This window comes from Capra hircus, chromosome 5 (genome assembly GCF_001704415.2).
Source record: "Capra hircus breed San Clemente chromosome 5, ASM170441v1, whole genome shotgun sequence".
NCBI lineage: Eukaryota > Metazoa > Chordata > Mammalia > Artiodactyla > Bovidae > Capra > Capra hircus.
Genome location: NC_030812.1, coordinates 87,473,557 through 87,494,213, shown reverse-complemented (window position 1 = coordinate 87,494,213; position 20,657 = coordinate 87,473,557). Strand labels below are relative to the sequence as shown.

Genomic DNA, 20,657 nt, shown 5'->3' with positions numbered 1-20,657 from the left:
TGAATTAGGATCCAAATACTTATAAAAAATAGGGCAGTGTTGTTTCCAAAAGAAAAATCAATGTAAATACATCATTGATATCTACATAATTCAAAACAAAAATACCATATTTTAGAGAGGCTTTTGTGGGATGGGGAGCTACAGTATCTATTTCCAATGATACATGAAGGCTTGTTTATGAAGGAAAGGTTTCCTCATATTATTCTTTCCCTACCCACAATATAGTCTTTGCTGGTGTCTCAGCAATAAAGAATCCACTTGCCAATGCAGGAGACACAGGTTCAATCCCTGGTTCAGGAAGATCCCCTGGAGAAGGAAATGGCAATCCACGCCTACATTCTTGCTTGGAAAATCCCAGAGGAGCCTGGTGAGCTACAGTTCACGGGGCTGTAAGAGTAGGACACGACTTAGTGACTAAAACAGCAACACCCCCAATATAAGATTCTGAAGAGCAGTAGAATGCCCAGTATAGAGCCCCGATCTTTGTAGAGACTTAATATTTTATAAGTTAAAGCTATATTTTGGAGAAGGTAATGGCAACCTACTCCAGTGTTCTTGCCTGAAGAATCCCAGGGATAGGGGAGCCTGGTGGGCTGCTGTCTATGGGATCGCGCAGAGTCGGACACGACTGAAGCGACTTAGTAGCAACAGCAGTTATATTTATCAAGAGGTATATAAACAGGTCATAAGTAAACAAGAAAATAATAATTGTGTACGATGTTCTTATTGAACTTCAATTCAGTTCAGATCAGTTCAGTCACTCAGTCATGTCCGACTCTTTGTGACCCCATGAACCGCAGCACTCCAGGTCTCCCTGTCCATCACCAACTCTCAGAGTTCACCCAGACTCATGTCCATCGAGTCAGTGATGCCATCCAATCATCTCATCCTCTGTCATCTGCTTCTCCTCCTGCCCTCAATCTTTCCCAGCATCAGGGTCTTTTCAAATGAGTCAGTTCTTTGCATCAGCTGGCCAAAGTATTGGAGTTTCAGCTTCAGCATCAGTCCTTCCAATGAACACCCAGGACTGATCTCCTTTAGGATGGACTGGTTGGATCTCCTTGCAGTCCAAGGGACTCTCAAAGGTCTTCTCCAACACCACAGTTCAAAAGCATCAATTCTTCAGCATTCAGCTTTCTTCATAGTCCAACTCTCACATCCATACATGACCACTAGAAAAACCATAGCCTTAACTAGACGGACCTTTGTTGGCAAAGTAATGTCTCTGCTTTTTAATATGCTGTCTAGGTTGGTCATAACTTTCCTTCCAAGGAGTAAGTGTCTTTTAATTTCATGGCTGCAATCACCATCTGCAGTGATTTTGGAGAACTTAAAACTATAAATTTAACTCTTAATAAGGTTCTCAGCCTAATTTTTTTGTTAAAAGAATCTTCATCTTTAACAAATCTTGCAGGACTATGAAATGAAAGTTATAAGGGGAATCAGTTATTCGTGACACCATATACAGGCCTGTTTATCACCTCAGGGCATATGTGTGTTTAGATGAATAAAGAAGAGAAATTAAGTATTCAAATCTAAAATACTGGGAAATTTATAGTAAGTTTTTAAGGATAGGAAATCCTCATTTTAAAGAAATATATAGGATTTATGTGATAGGATAAAAAGTCTCAGAGTCAGGAAGATGATACTTTGTTGTAGTTTTCCAGGGAGAGAACAAAAAGTACCTTATAGAAACAATATGTTCAGATATACAGATATTCTCAGTTCCTGACTTTTGCTACTGGGAAGCTAAACCTTTAGCATCAGCAGGGAGAAATTATTTTTGTCTCTTCCACATGGTACACTAGTCCTCTACCTTCATCCTAGACTGTCAGTCTTCTGTTTAAGAAATAATAAGATTGGATTAATTTGGTTGATAGATAGCATTTCACACATAAAGACATTCAGGATAACCATATTTATATAATTACATAATTACATTTTTTTTCTCTTCTAGGATTCATAACCATACCATCTTTGGCAGCTGGAATGTTTACAGGAGGATTTATTGTTAAAAAGTTTAAGTTTACCCTGGTTGGAATTGCCAAATTTTCACTTTGTACCCATTTGATGTCCTTCCTATTTCATCTACTAAATTTTGCACTAATCTGTGAAAACAAATCAGTCGCCGGACTAACTCTGACCTATGATGGGTTTGTATATATCAATATATCAATCACACAACATGTAGGCTATTTAATGTAAGAGAATATAAGAAAAGCAAGGCAGATACCAATCTTTACTAAACTTTAAGCTGAGAGGTCCGTCAACTTATAAATTCTTAAAACATCTCTTAAGATCTCAAAAGATTCATTTCTTAAGATCCATTTTTTCCCTCCTTAAAGAAAAATTATAACTAGCAAATCATTGTTAATCAACGGTACTCCAATATAAAATAAAATTCTTTAAACAAATAGATACATAAAAGAAAATCTACATAGTCTGTAATAGAAATTGTTATTACTTATGGGGTGTTTACAATGAATGATAGGTACTTTTGTCAATATTTTATAGATAAGAAGAGCAAAACTTAAGAGAGAGACACAGATTATATGATTCTGACTCAAATCTGAAAATTTTGACTCCAAAACTCTTTGTCCTAACCACTACGGTCTTGGATGACTCATGAGAGAAACATAAATGACATTTTCCAAAAGTGACTGAACAATCTTTATCTGCAGTTAATTTTGATGTTTAACAATTATCTTTATAAGAAAACTCTTGTATTGTTCCAAGTTCTCCTCTTCTGCAAACCCATTATGTTTTCTGGTATTATCTTTATTAGCACTAGAATTAATATTCTATACATATAATAGTATATTAGGCCTAGAAAACTTCTAATTTTCATTATTATCACACGTTGTGTAGTATAGCTAGTACTACAGTGAAAAGTGAAAATGTTAGTTGTGTCCAACTGTTTGCAACCCCATGAACTCTAACCCACCAAGCTCCTCTCTCCATGGAATTCTCCAGGCAAGAATACTGGAGTGGATTGCCATTCCATTCTCCAAGGGCTCATCCCAACCCAGGGATCAAACCTGGGTCTCCTGACTTGAAGGTAGATTCTTTACCATCTGAGCCACCAAGACTATGATCTCTACCCCAAATCAAGGGCAAGCTTCCTGTGCAGCTTTCTTGGTTTGTTTATTGTGTTAAACATCACATAGTGTAAAACACATTATTTTAACCATATTTAGCTGTACAGTTCAGTGCCTACTAAGTACATTCATCTTGCTGTACAAATCTCACCCAAATCCATCTCCTGAATTTTTAACCTTCCTAAACTGAAACGCTGTCCCCATTAAACGCTAGTTCCCCATTGCCTTTCCCCATGCCCTCCACCCCAAACCTCTGGCCTCTACCAATGTATTTTCTGATTCTATGAAGATGTATTGTCATCTCATGAATATAACCAACAATTTTGGTTTAGGAAAGTTCACATCAAATAACAAGTAAAGATCCCTGGATCATAGTTTAGTAACCATGGTTCTTAGCACTGCTTATTGTTGGCTTTGAGTTTTTAAACTCTGGATCTTATAAGGTGTCCATTTGAACCTGTTCAATCTTCCCACATTCACTTAACATCATCTTATTTTTAGAGGCTCGCCAACTTAATCTTGAATTATCTCCCCACTCTGTCCTCATCCTCTTTGTTGTTGAAATATTCCTATCAATTATCACTCACTCTGGTAAATCAAAATACAGAGTACCTAGAACATTGAACTTTAGGGGGAAAAGAACCCTGGAGATTACACAACCCAACCCTCTCAGAGGTTAAAGCGTCTGCCTCCAATGCGGGAGACCCGGGTTCAATCCCTGGGTCGAGAAGATCCCCTGGAGAAGGAAATGGCAATCCACTCCAATATTCTTGCCTGGAGAATCCCATGGATGGAGAAGCCTAGTAGGTTACAGTCCACGGGATCGCAAAGAGTCAGACACGACTGAGCGACTTCACCTCACCTTAACCCTCTTGTATCCTCTTCCTTTTCTAGTTGAGACCTGGAGAAACTTTGACTTGTTTGAAAACAATCAGTGACTCCAGATGATGCTACTTCACATATCACAAGTATATAGGTTTTAACCTAAAGTCAGTTCCCTGAAAACAGTACAATAACAGTGCTGTCTAGTCAAAGAAGGCAGCCAGACTTCTATGTGATTTTTAATTCAGTAAAATTGCACTAAGTGCCTCCTTAAAGATCAATATTTACAAGATATATCAGTGCCCTCATGAAACTCATCCTCTAGTGATGAGTATTAACAGAATGTACATATGCAGCATTTATGAAATGTTAATCATTGGGGTAAATTTTTAAAGTATGACTTAGTGCAGAGGTTCTCAGAATGTGGTCTGAGAACCTATAGACTTTATCAGAGGGCCAACAAATTCTAAACTATTTTTATACTAATACAAGATAGTGTTTTCCTTTTTCATTTTTCCTCATGAGTATCTAGTGATATTTTCTTTTTTTTTTTTAATCTTATAATGGAGTATACTTGATCAACAATGTTGTGTTAGTTTCAGGTGTACAGCAAAGTGATTCAGCTATACATATACATGTATTTATTCTTTGCAAAATTCTTTTCCCATTTAGGATATTACAAAGTGCTGAAAAGAGTTTCCAGCGAATGTATAGTGATATTTTCTAAGGCTACAAGATATGCAACAATAATATCAGTCTGATGGCTAAGGATGTATGCACTCATGCATTCTTGTGTATTAACTTTTTACTGCTATTAATCTCTAGTAGTGTATATATATGTGATATATATATATATATATATATATATATATCAGTAAATAGAACCTGCTTGAAGAAAAAACCTTTAGGATCCTCAATACTTTTCAAGAGTGAAAACACTGCTGAGAACAGAAAGTTTGAGAACAGCTAAACTAATACTTTTCCAAAACAAATTTCAATAACAATTTATGACTTACAAATGACAAAACTGATTTTAGGAAGTGAAGTCACATTGTTATGAGGTGGCAGACCTAATGGGGATACAGGACTGTCTAATTGAAATGTCTGGACTGGGTTATTAATCATTATGCTAAATTACTCCCCATCTGTTATATGTCTCCAAGCAGGATTAGACATTAGATGCTTTTAGTAAAATTATTGATTACAGAATTTCTGAGTCTACCTTTTTCTTCCTTTGTGAAAAGTATTTTCTCATTCAAAAGTAATTTACCAAGATTTTTACCAAAAAAAAGATTTTTTTTAAAAAATCTGTAGTCAGAAAATTAGCTGTGCAAATAGTTTGTTTTATAAATATAGCCATAAGATTATATTTCATAAACACAACTATGTTTTACAGGAAATTATTATAAAATTTGCTGTAGTTTCTTATGAAGCTTTTCTAGTCTCTCTCAATTGATTATATTGCTCTTGATTTTAAAAAATTGATCCTTAAGTATTCTCCTTTGTCCATGTTGAATTATTTTCTTCTGTAGTTAAAGTATAGATTTTGAAATTCAGAGTAGTTGAGTAACATTCACAGATTCATGGGACTTTACAGTGAGCTGCGAAGAACCTTAGCCTAATGCCGTGACACTACTGAACAGAATCATTTTCAGAAAAACGAAGTGATTTTTTAAAGTAAATTTTTATTAGCCTTGTAAAGACCTACCCTCTTTGGTCTCTTTTTTATGTTTTACTTTTTCTACATAATAAATAGTGTCTGGGTAGCAATAAAAGGTGAGAAAGTTAATAAGCACCAAAAATAAACTTTGTCATTTTGGAAAAGCAAAAGCAAAATTTCTCTGATTTAAAGACAACACTTTCCATTACTCCTCCTCTCCTCTTCCTCTCTCATCCTTTGCCTTTCCTCCTCTTTTTCTCCTCCTCATCTTTCTTTCCTCTTTCCCCTTCTTTCTCTCTTCTCCCTCTAATAATGTCTATCATATATTTCCAGAAATACTCCAGTGGCATCGCATGTAAATGTACCACTTTCTTATTGCAACTCAGACTGCAATTGTGACCCAACTCAATGGGAACCACTCTGTGGGAGCAATGGAATAACTTACATATCACCTTGTTTAGCAGGGTGCACGTCTTCCACTGGCAGCAAAAAGTCTATTGTGAGTATTAGTTTTTACTTTCTCCTCCTTAATCAAAGCTGCAGATTTGATGTAACTTACTAAACTTTGATAATGATGTGCCAGATGTTTTTACAACTAATGTCCCCAGTAAAGAGATAGAAAAAGATTCCCCTTATTGCTTGTCATTGTGATGGCTGTAGTATGTAAACAAAGCCTCACATAAAATCCTGCCTGAGACACAACAGGTTTTTCTTGGCTTGAATTCTCAGGCGAATACTCCCACTTTTTCTTCTTATGTTTATAAGACTATGGCCTTTTGAAATTTAAGAACACTTAGATCTTTAAGAAGCACTTCATTTGACTAAACGATATGATTTCCATTAGGTTGGAGGTACTCGACCCTTCAGATGCTAAGCGGAAGTCTTGAGCCAATCCCTTGTCAAGCTAGATGAACAGCCATTTATGTGCTGTCTTGCATATGGATTCTAGAGAGCTTATGTCTAAGCTCAATATCCTTTGACTTCCCAAGAAATTGAAGGGTGGTGAGGTGGTGTTGTCCCTCTACTAGTTTCCCTGGGCGGAGAAGGTGATGGCACCCCACTCCAGTACTCTTGCCTGGAAAATCCCATGGACGGAGGAGCCTGGTGGGCTGCAGTCCATGGGGTCGCTAAGAGTTGGACACGACTGAGCGACTTCACTTTCACTTTTCACCTTCATGCATTGGAGAAGGAAATGGCAACCCACTCCAGTGTTCTTGCTTGGAGAAACCCAGGGACGGGGGAGCCAGGTGGGCTGCCATGTATGGGCTTGCACAGAGTCAGACACAACTGAAGCGACTTAACAGCAACAGCAACTCACTTGACTGTCCAATTTTTCACTTCTAATTTTGACTTTTTTTCAAAACTGGCACTTCTCTCCTATCCAAGGTAACAATATTCTGCTTACCTATTGCTAACATCTCCCATAGGAATGCCACTGCCTTCTTCACTAAAAATATCCCCTTCCATGCAAATTATGAGTTCTTCCCAGTCCTCTAGGTAACTTCCAACAGCTGGGCCTCATCCATGGTGTTATCCATTCCACTTCCAATCCACTGAATATCTCATTTCCTGGGCCTTTTTTCCTATCACCAGTGTTTGCAATATCATCCAATATGATCATTGCTCTCTATCACATCCTTTTGTCTTTGCTTTTCAAATTTTTTTCATCATTTTTCTTGCTAATAGTCATGCTAATTGCATAAATGAATGGCAACAAGGACTTTGAAGAACCTAGGTTCCTTGAAGCTGAAACATAAATTTGCACAGAAATTCCCCAAAGACTGTACATTTAAAAAAAAACCACATCTCATATTTATGGCTATAGTGCCTTTCACTAAGAGTGCCCCCTTTTAGTATATTGTTCCACCATGTCCATGCGTGAAGGGCTGGAAGTGACATGATATTAGAATCCTAAAGAGAGATCTGTCTACTATGAAAACATCTTAAAACTAGCAATGATTTTATCATTCGGGGACCACTGGGGAGGGTCTTTTGCCAAATTCTTAGTAATACTTCATCCCTTCTTAATCATTCAAAACAATGTTCTTTGTACCTAAGTTTGGTTTTATTGACCAATGGGCTTGCTATATAAAGAGCTTCTCCATACTATACTTAGTAAAAAGGTAAAACTCGGTCATCAAATAAGTATGGATTCAAATTCTTCCTCAGTTCCTCCCTCAGTATTTTGTCTTTGGCATTAACGGGTTCAAACTTCCCTTAAATGCTGGTTTAGCTTAGACTCAGAAAAGAATTTATTAAAGCCATCTAGCCACATAAATTGCCTGCTAAAGTAAGTCTCTAAAATCATTTGTTCCTAAATTTTCTCCTGCTGAGCCCTAACTTTTAGGGTATTTTGCTGTGCTGAACCTCTTGGGTAATGGCATTATTTATCCTATAATCTGTCACTATGCAATCGAACGGTGTGTTTGCTAGCCAAAGCATAATTCTAGCGTCTCTGCCTGGTTCCTTTTGCCTTGACCTCTGCTACGTTCTGGTGGGTGGATTTAGTCCTGGGTTTGGCTCCTCCCAAACTACCATATTTTCTGGATTCCCTAGACAGTTCCTACCCAGGGATCGTCCCACATCATAGAAATTGCTAAAGAGAGTAAGTTAAGTGTGCTATAGAAAATAAAAGTGAGTAGTAGAGAAATATTCTAAACTTTCATATTAATAAGAAAATTATTTACAGAGTTCTAGACATTACTTTTTTTTATACTCTTTCCTAATTTTTAATTTAAGGATGATTGAAAATTAATAAAATATTTTTTTATCTATAAAGGAATCCAGAAAATTATTATGCCTTTCAATACTTAACATTGTTAGAATGTTTTCTTTAAAACTGTAAATATGTTAGCTTAAATGAGTGAGATGTCTTTAAATATAAAGGAATATATTTATAGCCCAGTCATATTTTGCAAATATATTCTGTAATATTTCAAAAACTATTTTTTAGGTGTTTCATAACTGTAGTTGTGTGGAAGAGAATGGTTTCCAGAGCAAAAATAACTCGATGAAGTTGGGTGAATGCCCGAAAAGTGATGACTGTAGAAGAAAATTTTATATTTACATAGTAGTGCAAATACTTACCCTTTTTTCTGCTGCATTAGGAAGCACCTCAAATATCATGCTGATTTTTAAGTGAGTATGACTTCTTAAAGGGGGTTTGGCTTCCCTGGTGGCTCAGAGGGTAAAACTTCTGTCTGCAATGCAGGAGACCCGGGTTCGATCCCTGGTTCGGGAGGATCCCCTGGAGAAGGAAATGGCAACCCACTCCAGTGTTCTTGCCTGGAGAATCCCTTGGACAGAAGAGCCTGGTGGGCTACAGTCCACGGGGTCGCAAAGAGTTGGAGATGACTGAGCAACTTCACTTATGTATATTAGCCAATAAACATACCTAATAATGTAAATATTTTTCCATAATATATTTGGAAATCAAATTCAGATTTTGTTACATTTATATTTTCTGAGTGTATTTTCTTAGAATTACTGTGCTACTTCACTGCCATGGTTATTAATAATTTTGCCTTGGATTCTTCCACTACAAAATCTACAAAATTTGATCTCCACTACAAAATTTCTTCTCTTAGTAAGAATTGTAAGACAGAGACTGATTGACAACTGCCTCAATGTGGAAGAATCCTGTTGTGATTCTAAAAGAACTTCTAATTTTAAGATGCTTATCAGAGTGAATCACCTATTTATTTCATTTTTAAAAATGTGGGAACCAGGCAGACAAACTAATATAAACAGTCTATGAGATTCCAGTTTTTAATCCCAGCCAAAAGAATGGCTTTTGACCTAGTCTCTCCAATACCCTCATAGAGAAAAGAAACATATATGAGCAGAATTTATTCCTTTCTTCATTGATCAGGCAAATATTTAAACCACATTTGATGAGGAATAATCCATGGTGAATAAAATACATAAAGTACCTGTTCCCATACAGATTGATGTAGGACGCACACTGCAGTGAACAATATTTTACATGACAATGATGTGTTTATGCATGAGAACATGCATGTAAGTGTGAGCATGGGGGTCTATGAGTGTGTATGCATGAGAATGTAGGAGTGTCTGTGATCATTATTGTGTGTGTGTGTGTCACTATAACACGTAAAGCTATCATTTCCACAGAGCTGTCTAAGATTTCATGCCCCCTTGCAGGAAGAAACTATCTCAGTCTCCAAGTCCCCTCAATTCTCCTGCCCACTATCCCACTCCTTGGGTAAAAATACAAGTTCATAACAAATATCTCAGTTTTGCCTCCATTGCATCTGGCATGCATGCCAAAAGCACCCTTTAAGAAACTAACAGCAATGAAAAGTAACACTTCAGGCGCTTGTTACAGAGAGTTCAACCAAGAACAAACTGCATTCTCTCTCTTTCCAAAAGCCCTTTTTAAAAATTCTGGTATTCAAGAGAGACAGCTAAATGCACTAGTTAACTGTCACTGCTGGTTCCCTCATGCCTGTGTCCTCAGGGAAGAAACCCCCTCCTTGAATAACATTAGATCCTCTACGTGCTAGCATGGCTTCACTGCCCTCAAGTATATTGTTGTGGGTCCTCAGTTCAGCTAGTTGGAAGTGTCCCGGTCTTTTGAAAAAGCAGACAAAAACCCCTTTCAATTCATTTTCTCTTTTAATAAATAACTCTGCTGTGTTTAATTTTTATTATGCTGTGCTTAATTTAATTTTTATATTGTTTATTTTTATAAGCTTTCTTGGATATTTTTGAGAATCTCACTCAACAGTAGCACTCCTAAAAGACTTAACAGACAATTTTGTGTAAAGAAAATGGAAGATTGGAGGGCTAGCTCACTATATTGGATCCTCATAACATACAAGATAAGTCTACTAAAAAAATAAGGAAACTAGGGCTAAGAGAGGCTAAATGACTTACCAAAGGCATCTAGTTGGACTTCACTGGTGGCTCAGTGGTAAAGAACCTACCTGCCAATGCAAGAGATATGGGTTCAGTCCCTGGGTCCGGAAAATCCCCTGGTGAAGGAAATGGTAACCCACTCCAGTATTCTTGCCTGGGAAATCTCAAGTCAGAGAAGTCTGGTGGGCTACAGTCAAGGGAGTTGCAAAGTGTCGGACATGACTTATTGGCTAAACAATAACAAAGTTATCTATTTACTATGAAACATGATTTATCTCTTTATTATCAAGAACGAAGACTAGCATAGAATCTCATAGGAGGCACTTGACAAAGGTTTGTTGAATGACAAAGCTTATCTCTGAATGAATACAGTCATTCAAACCAAGAAAAAAAATAAGTCTTTGTATCAGTTAAATCAATATTTTGGTAAAAACAGAATTTTTGAGCCTTAATTGCTCACCATATCAGAGATGGTCATGTCATTAGTTAACTGAACATAGAAAAATGGAATTGTGGAAAGAACTTTCTAAATGCTAGACTGAGTTAATTTTTAAGAGAGGATAAACATGTACTTACTACCTTTAAAATGACATTTAAATACACTAGACACTAGAATATAGATAACTTTTTTGATCTTCCTGGTTATATTTTGTTGTCTATGAAACATATTAGTTAACTTTTCTGTTAACAGCAATGATATAAAGAAGGTACAAAAAAGAATTCTACTCAGTCTAAAAACCTGCATGAACATATTTGCTTTCTCATATGGCCTATGTCAACTAAATAGATTACATGAAATTATTGTCTTCATAGATATCATAATTCTATTTCAACTACTCTCTCAGAATTTCCTAAAGATAAAACATGAAAATGTTTGTAAAACTGTCTTGAACTTGTAACACAATGAATAAGTAAAGTAATAATAACTATTAATATCATTCAGATGTTTGCCTTCTAAGACAACTGAAAATATAAATAATGTCAATGCTTTGCCTCAAGGTTTTTATTCAATCATAAAGAAAGACACTGAAAAATGCTTTAATATTAACTCAGTTTGGTATTTTAGGGATGTTTAATGTTTCTTTGCCTTTATCTTATTTCAGAAATGTTGAACCTGAACTGAAATCACTTGCCATGGGTTTCCATTCACTAACTATTCGAACACTAGGTATGATAAATATGTAGATGATAAATTCCAGATACAATTTTTCATGTAAAAGACTAAAATGTAATTGATTTCTAATTGTGAGAAAGTTTTTTTAAGGTATAAGTAAAAATTATTTGTATCTTTGTGGTAAATGAAAAATAATGAGATAAAGGAAAACTAAATGACCTAAAAGAAAATCTGATTGTCAATTCTGTGTAAAATCAATCTGTAAGAATAAGGCATCATTGCACTTGTATTATATCCTTTCTAAAACAAGAATCAGTGGTCTCCAAAGATTTTTAACTTAAGATGTAGGGATATTTCTTCCCATATGCAGAGTGGAGGGCTGTCCCTATACACTGAGGGGTTTAATGCTCAAAACAGCTCCAAAGGCCCACAGATCATGCCAAACAACAAATGCAGAACTTCACAGTCCCACTGACTAGTTCTGTAAACCAGAAGCAGCTAACCTTTATTAGAAATTTAAAATGCAAAAGGGAATGGATGTTAATTGAACTCAGGTTTGGCTGCTGCCTGCTCAAAAGTCAATACTCCAGTCAAAACTCCAGAGACAAGTGTTGATAGAAAGGAAAGTTGCTTTAATCAAAAAAAAAAACAGCAATCTGGGGAGAAGGCAGACTCATGTCCCAAAACCAACTCCAAGATTTTGCTTTTCCTTTTGGAAGCAGGTATGATATCTGTAAAACAACTCCAGGGTGTACATCAGACACTGAAAGATTCTGTGACTTTATTAAATCGGGGAAATAAATTGTTGGCATATACTTTTCTTAAAGAGATGGGAATACCAGACCACCTTAGCTGCCTCTTGAGAAACCTGTATGCAGGTCAGGAAGCAACAGTTAGAATTGGACATGGAACAACAGACTGGTTCCAAATAGGGAATGAACTATATCAAGGCTGTATATCGTCACCCTGCTTATTTAACTTATATGTAGAGTACATCATGAGAAACACTGGGCTGGATGAAACAGAAGCTGGAATCAAGACTGCAGGGGGAAATATCAATAACCTCAGATATGCAGATGACACCACCATTATGGCAGAAAGCGAAGAAGAACTAAAGAAGCTCTTGATGAAGATCAAAGAGGAGAGTGAAAAAGCTGGCTTAAAACTCAACATTCAGAAAACTAAGATCATGGGATCTGGTCCCATCACTTTATGGCAAATAGATGGGGAAATAGTGGAAACAGTGACAGACTTTATTTTCTTGGGCTCCAAAATTACTGCAGATGGTGACTGCAGCCATGAAATTAAAAGACACTTGCTCCTTGGAGGAAAAGTTATGACCAACCTAGACAGCATGTTTAAAAGCAGAGATATTACTTTGCCAACAAATTTCCATTTAGTCAAGGCCATGGTTTTTCCAGTAGTTATGTATGGATGTGAGAGTTGGATTATAAAGAAAGCTGAGTGCTGAAGAATTGATGCTTTTGAACTGTGGTGTTAGAGAAGCCTCTTGAGAGTCCCTTGGACTGCAAGGAGATCCAACCAGTCCATCCTAAAGGAAATCAGTCCTGAATATTCATTGGAAGGACTGATGATGAAGCTGAAATTCCAATACTTTGGCCACCTGATGTGAAGAATTGGCTCATTGGAAAAGACCGTGATGCTGGGAAAGATTGAAGGCAGGAGGAGAAGGGGACGACAGAGGATGAGATGATTGGATGGCATCACTGACTCAATGGACATTAGTTTGAGTAAACTCTGGGAGCTGGCGATGGACAGGCAGGCCTGGCATGCTGTAGTCCATAGGATCACAAAGAATCGGACATGACTGAGCGACTGAACTGAATTGATTTTTCATTTTACAAAGGGTGGTTTTGTTTGTTTGTTTTTAATTTTTATTTTTACTTTATTAAAGGGTGGCTTTGATTTGTGAAAACCTGAGAATTCCTAATCCTGGTTTCTCTCTACCAATTTTCATCAGGTATATTTGTCTCGGACACCAGTTTCTTGACATTCTGAGGTTTCTCATTTTAAGTCTCAAATTGCGACTGACTATAAGTAAATGTGCTTCCCTTGTGGCTCAGTTGATAAAGAATCTGCCTGCAATGCGGGAGACCTGGGTTTGATCCTGGATTGGGAAGATGCCCAGGAGAAGGGAGAGGCTCCCCACTCCAGCATTCTGGCCTGGAGAATTCCGTGGACTCTATAGTCCATGAGGTTGCAGAGAGTCAGACACAACTGAGTGACATTCATTTCACTTCACTTCATAAGTAAATGGAATTTCCAAAAGTGTAAACTATGAATCACTATCATTTTTATGTAATAATATAGAAGTTGAAAATCAGCATATCTCTAAAATTTTGGTCCCATTACCAATGCTTAGAACTAGGGGTCAATCTCAGAGTTTATTAAAATAGCAGTAAGAGTAGATGGACTTCACAAGTGGCTCAGTGGTAAAGATCTGCCTGCCAAGCAGGAGACATGGATTCAGTCCCTCGGTTGGAAAGATCCCCTGGAGAAGGAAATGGCAACCCACTCCAGTATTCTTGCCTGGGAAATCCCTGGACAGAGGAGCCTGGCACAGTACAGTCCATGGGGTTGCAAAAGAGTCAGACATGTTTAGTGACTAAACAATAACAACAAGAGCAGATGGGCACTTTGTTATAAGACAACAAAAGTGTTCCTGAAAAGCCTTGAAAACTGCAAGACCATACACTACAGGTAAAAACTAGGTTAGGTGACAGACCACTGAAGACTTTGACATCATTATGATCAGAAAATTAACAGAAACAAAATTCAGCACCAGAGTCTATAATTTGGACAGCCCAGGCTGCTTCAAGAGGTATTAACAATGAACACAATTAATAGAGGGAAAAATGCATGATTGTGGGCTCTAATGACTCCAAGATGATGGGAGTGGAGCCCTAAGGCAAGAACTAAGCACAACCAGGAGCCTTGTTGTTGTTTACTATTTAATTGCTAAGTCATATCCAACTCTTTTTGTGACCCCATTGGACTGTAGCCTGGCAGGCTCCTCTGTCCATGGGATTTCCCAGGCAAGAATACTAGGGTGGGTTGCCATGTCCTTCTCCAGGGGATCTTCTAGACCCAGGGATTGAAACTGCATCTCCTGCATTGGCAGGTGCATTCTTTACCATTGACCCACTGGTAAAACCTGGCATTCACCTTAACTTTTGCTTAAAAATTGAGTTGAAAAATCTGTCTTTGCATTTGAGCAGAGTTTTTTACTTTCCTTGTGAAGTTATATCTCTACTCTTTCTATTTCAGCTGTCCTTGCCTAAGAAAAAAATTACATATGACCAACATAACTTCTGTGTTTTACTGACAGTTTTCTGCTTTTTGCCAACCAGGGTTAAGTTAATTGGTATTATAAGAAGAACAATGTAAAGACATGTAATCTCGTTTTTTCCCTATGTGTGTTGGCATGGTAAAGGTAGATAAAAGATGCCTTTGCTATTGTATGTGATTTGAGCTTTGGAGATTCCTAATAATTTTGAACCTTTTTTAAAAAATAACTGTGATTTTTGTAAGTTTTTATTGAATTTGTTACAATATCTCTCCTACTTTATGTTTTAATTTTTGACCACAATGCATGTGAAATCTTAGCTCCCTGATTAGGGATCAAACCCTCACACCTTGCATTGGAAGGCAAAGTCCTAACCACTGGAGCACCAGGAAAGTCCCCGTAATCTTGATTCTTAAGTAGAGTTAGACCAAATCAATGGGTCAGTTCAGTTCAGTTCAGTTCAGTCACTCAGTCGTGTCCGACTCTTTGCAAACCCATGAATCACAGCTCGCCAGGCCTCCCTGTCCATCACCAACTCCCGGAGTTCACTCAGACTCACGTCCATTGAGTCAGTGATACCATCCAGCCATTTCATCCTCTGTCATCCCCTTCTCCTCCTGCCCCCAATCCCTCCCAGCATCAGAGTCTTTTCCAATGAGTCAACTCTTCACATGAGGTGGCCAAAGTACTGGAGTTTCAGCCTCAGCATCATTCCTTCCAAAGAAATCCCAGGGCTGATCTCCTTCAGAATGGATTGGTTGGATCTCCTTGCAGTCCAAGGGACTCTCAAGAGTGTTTTTCAACACCACAGTTCAAAAACATCAATTCTTCAGTGCTCAGCCTTCTTCACAGTCCAACTCTCACATCCATACATGACCACAGGAAAAACCATAGCCTTGACGAGACGGACCTTAGTTGGCAAAGTAATGTCTCTGCTTTTGAATATGCTATCTAGGTTGGTCATAACTTTTCTTCCAAGGAGTAAGCGTCTTTTGAATCCTCCAAAATTTTCAACTTCTACATAATTCAAAATGTATCAATGTGGAATGTCACTGTTTCCTTTGAAACATTCTCCTCCATTGACATCTTCTCATCTGATGTTACAGGAGGAATTCCAGCTCCTATATATTTCGGAGCTCTGATTGATAGAGCTTGTATGAAGTGGTCCATCAACAACTATGGGAAGCAAGGGTCTTGCAGGATATACAATTCCTTGTTATATGGGTAAGTTGTCATAAATATGCTTCATTAATTTTTTTTCATTTGACTCTGTTAATTCCTAAAGAATGAGATATCATTTTCAGTGTAGTAACAGTATTAATAACTATAGCCACCGTTTAATAAACTTTATAAATAGTTCAAAGTTATAGAACTGATTCCATTCACTTTCAGTTAAACCTAATAACTGTTCAAAGTATCTTTTGCATAAAGTTTGTCAACATTTAGTTAACAAATTTATGAGACAAGAGCTTCCTAACCTACCAGGTCAGTGGTCATTAATTTTTCTTGCTCATTATAATCACCTGAGGAGCTTTTAAAAGTACTAATTTCTTTCTTTTTTCTTCTTTTTCTGGCTGTACCACACAGCTTGCTAGGGTCTTAGCTCCCCAAACAGGGATTGAACCCACACCCTCAGCAGTGAAAGTACAGAATCCCAACCACTGGACCACCAGGCAATCCCCTCAAAATGCTAATGTATGTGTCCTATCTTCAGCAATTTTAATTTAATTGGTCTGGGGGGTATGGCCTGGGGAATGAGAGTTTTAAAATCTCCTCAGGTGATTCTAATGGTCAACCAGTTGAAAATCACAGCAGTAGATCATGTACGCTAGGTAATTTTATGTGGTTGTTGTAAAGAATGTTCAGTAGACTACAAGGATCTTGTGGACCATAAGCCCATAAGGTAAACATAGGCTCCTGGTTCAATCTAAATGGATTCAATTTGATTATCTCACAGTCACTTCATTTCCTTTAAAATATGTTCTCATTACACATGAGCTAAGCAGTCTTTGAGAAAGTTAAACATTCCAAACACACCTTTACTTTATGGATAGCACTTGGGCAGATCTTGAACCAACCTTGGTTTCTGTGGTTAACATCCTTTAAAAATAATCACAGGCTTCTTCTGTTCCTGTCAAAAGAATCACTGGAATAGCTACTTCAGTATTTCTACCTAAGATTTCAAGCGTCATTTTTTAAGGTCTTCTGCATACTGAGAGCAACAATGTAAAGTGTTTTATACATGGATTCTTTTTTCTCTTTTTGCAGACATACTTTCTTTGGCTTGACTACAGGCTTAAAATTCCCAGCCCTTGTTTTGTTTGTTGTATTGATTTTTGCTATGAAGAAAAAATACCAAGGGAAAGATATTAAGGCATCAGAAAATGAAACAAAAGCCGTGAATGAAGCAAACTCAGGACTATTAATTAATGATGCCAAAGTGGACCATGAAACACATATTTAGGGGAGAAAAAATTCTTTTACTGCTGCTGTGTTTTCAACTAACATTGTATTAATTGAGTAGGATGTTATTTTTGAGTAGTTCCTGGTCTTTTCCCTGACAATTTCCACATTCTGTAATAATGATGGAGCTAAAACCAAAGGGGAAAAAATGAGAGTACTCGTTGTTAACATATGATTATGCATTTGTGGTTAAGATTAGAATGCATGATCCATACAAATTTAAAGTGAAAGTTACAATTAATATGTAACAGAAAAAAAATATTTGTTCAGATGATTGTAGTACAACAAAACCAATGACTAGAAAATAGGTATAGGTGAAAAAGGAAGAGAGAAATTAATAGTCTAAATATGGAGAAAAGCCTGATACCTTACAAATAAACCAGTTTGGACCATCTTATTCAAACCTAAAGTCTATTATAATGGAGGGCTTATGCTATCATGACATCTGTCATTTGTGAATTAAGTCATATACTTCTCAGACCTTATTATTTTATTATTTGAAATTGTGTTTGACTATCACACAACCCCTGATGCATATTCTTCCAACCTCTTATTAAAATACTACTGAAGCTAATCAAAAATTTGCAAGTTGCAGTTGTCAGCATATTACAGGCTGTATTAAGTTTTCTTCAGGTCCATGGAAGTAGATTAAGAAACACTGACATTAACTTGAGAAAGCAAAGCCCATTTAAAGGTGTGTCTTCACTTTGTTTGTCTGCTCTCTATAAGAAATGGAGTCTGCACTGAATCATTTACCAACTGTCCCAAAATTGCCTGGCTTTTTGTGTTTGTGTTTAGCGCATAAAGAGACATCTTTCACACCTCCACAGGTTGGACAAGAAGTGGAGTGAATGAGAACAAATATCTGAACACTGCATTTGCTAGTGATGACAGCTTTTTATAACGAAAGCTAAAAACTGTAGTTTTTATTCTCAGGCTAAAATGAAAAAAAGAGGTCATTAAAATCACCTGTGAAACATGTTTTTAGCTTGGGGCTGGTGCACGGGGATGACCCAGAGAGATGTTATGGGGAGGGAAGGGGGAGGGGGGTTCATGTTTGGGAACGCATGTACACCCGTGGTGGATTCATGTCAATGTATGGCAAAACCAATACAGTATTGTAAAGTAAAATAAAGTAAGGAAATCACAATCATACACCCACCCAAGATTCTGATTCTAAACATTGTGGTATAAGCCTGGACCTCCCCTTTTGAAAAGTCCACATAGGGCTCCCCTCGTGGCTCAGTGGTAAAGAATCTGCCTGCTAATGCAGGAGACACAGGTTCTACCCCTGATTCAGGAAGATTTAACATGCAGTGGAGCAACGAAGCGCCTGTGCCACAACTAACTGGGCCTGTGCTCTAGAGCCCAGGAGCTGCAACTACTGAGCCCACGTGCCACAACTACTGAAGCCTGTGCACCCTGAACCCACGCTCCATAACAAGAGAAGCCATGGCAACGAGAAGCCTGCACACCGCACCCAGAGAGTAGCCCCCACTCTCCATAACCAGAGAAAAGCCTGTGCAGCAACGAAGACCAAGCACAACCAAAAATAAATAAACAAATTATTTTTAAAAATTTACATAGAACTCTTGATAAAGAGACACACAAAAAACAAACCAAATGATAGGAGATGATATCCCTGAGTATACCAAAGACACACGAAGTGAATGCTTGCTAGAATCTGAGGATTACATTGGAAGTTATAGATATTAACCTGTTGTCAAACTGTAGACCTAAGAAAGATTCATTAATCAAAAAAGCAGAAATTTGGAAAAATCACCCACAGGCAAGGTTACTATATGACAGGTCTAATGGGACCTTGTCTCATTAAAAAATAAAGAGAGAAAATTACAGAGCTGCTTTTTAAAACATTGCATGAAAATAAAGGCAGTATCTTGAATATTTAGTTCTTCAACAATTATTGAATGTCAAGAAACTGATAGCTAAAATGAGATATAACTGTAAAATAAACAAAGAAGGACACTACCTCATGGAGGTTACACTTTAAAGGGGAAGAAGAACATTAACAAGATTAAATTATAAAATTTTATAAAATTACATAAATTAAAAGGTAATTTTATATTTATATGTGACATGTACAGTGAAGGAAAGGAACATTAACAGATATACAACAGATTATTTGGTCTACTTCAGGATCCAAGAATCCAGAATAAATATTAACCTTTAATTCAATTTCATTTATTAAACATAAATACAGATTCTAGGGGGAAAAATCAACGGAGATAAGAATATAAGAAAAGTCTTCGAGGAAGCAAAATAATGTAAGACTATAGTTAAACTATACATTGGATAAAATTGAAAGAAGTCAATGCCCCCAAACCTAAATCCATGATGAAGAAGATACATTTGGAAAAAAATAAATAATGCCACTTGCAGCAATATGGATGGACCTAGAGATTCACACTGAGTGAAGTAAAGCAGACAGAGAAAGACAAATATCATATGATACCACTTATATGTGGAATCTTAAAAAAAAAAAAGTACAAATGAACCTTTTTATAAGACAGAAATAGAGTCATAGCATAGAAACAACTTATGGTTACCAAGGGGTAAAGGGGAATGGGAGGGTGAGGGATGGCCTGAAGACATGGATTGACAAATGCACACCTACTTTATATAAAATAGATAACTAATAAGAACCTATTGCATAGTACAGGGAACTCTTCTCAATATTTGTAATGACCTATAAATGACAACCCACTCCAGTACTCTCACCTGGAAAATCCCATGGACGGAGGAGCATAGTAGGCTACAGTCCACGGGGTGGCAAAGAGTCAGAAATGACTGAGCAACTTCACTTCACTTCGTGTGGAAATAGAATCTAAAGAAGAGTAGATATTTTAAAAATCAGTGAAAATGTAGACTAAAAAGATAAAGAAGCAATTTGTGAAATAAAGATAAGTTATTTAGAGGACAAACAAAGCACCAACCTAAGGAATCTATTTTTGAGGAAGAAATGGAGTTGGGAAAGAAATATTAATCAGAAATTTAGTGGTAGAATGACTTCCTGCTCTGAAGAAAGACTTGAGTATCCAGACTGAGGTCTTGTTTACATCGTGTCTTCACACTCTCTTTCACCTTAATGAAATGGGGTCTTTGATTATGATGTTTTTTCTTGAAATGCTCTTTTTACCATGTAACTGCTTCTCAGCCTTCAAATCTAAGTTCAGTCACTATTCCTTCAATGTCTCTGACTTCCTCATTTGTTTAAAAAAAAAAAAAAAACCTTTCCAATATATTTGTAGCAGTATCGCATTAATCAAAATAGTAATTTTATACTCATTATGG

General features: G+C 37.0%; 1 protein-coding gene across 1 annotated transcript in view; it reads left to right on the top strand.

The window, feature by feature from the left end:
* The window catches only part of LOC102191590 (solute carrier organic anion transporter family member 1B3), a 75,719-nt gene extending 57,406 nt beyond the window's left edge, over positions 1-18,313 (top strand). Inside the window, exons 10-15 of the mRNA XM_005680797.3 lie at positions 1,958-2,153; positions 5,914-6,079; positions 8,534-8,718; positions 11,565-11,629; positions 15,989-16,106; positions 17,151-18,313. Of these exons, the coding sequence (XP_005680854.1) occupies positions 1,958-2,153; positions 5,914-6,079; positions 8,534-8,718; positions 11,565-11,629; positions 15,989-16,106; positions 17,151-17,346 (926 nt within the window). The 3' untranslated portion in view covers positions 17,347-18,313. The remainder of the gene's footprint in view (positions 1-1,957; positions 2,154-5,913; positions 6,080-8,533; positions 8,719-11,564; positions 11,630-15,988; positions 16,107-17,150) is intronic.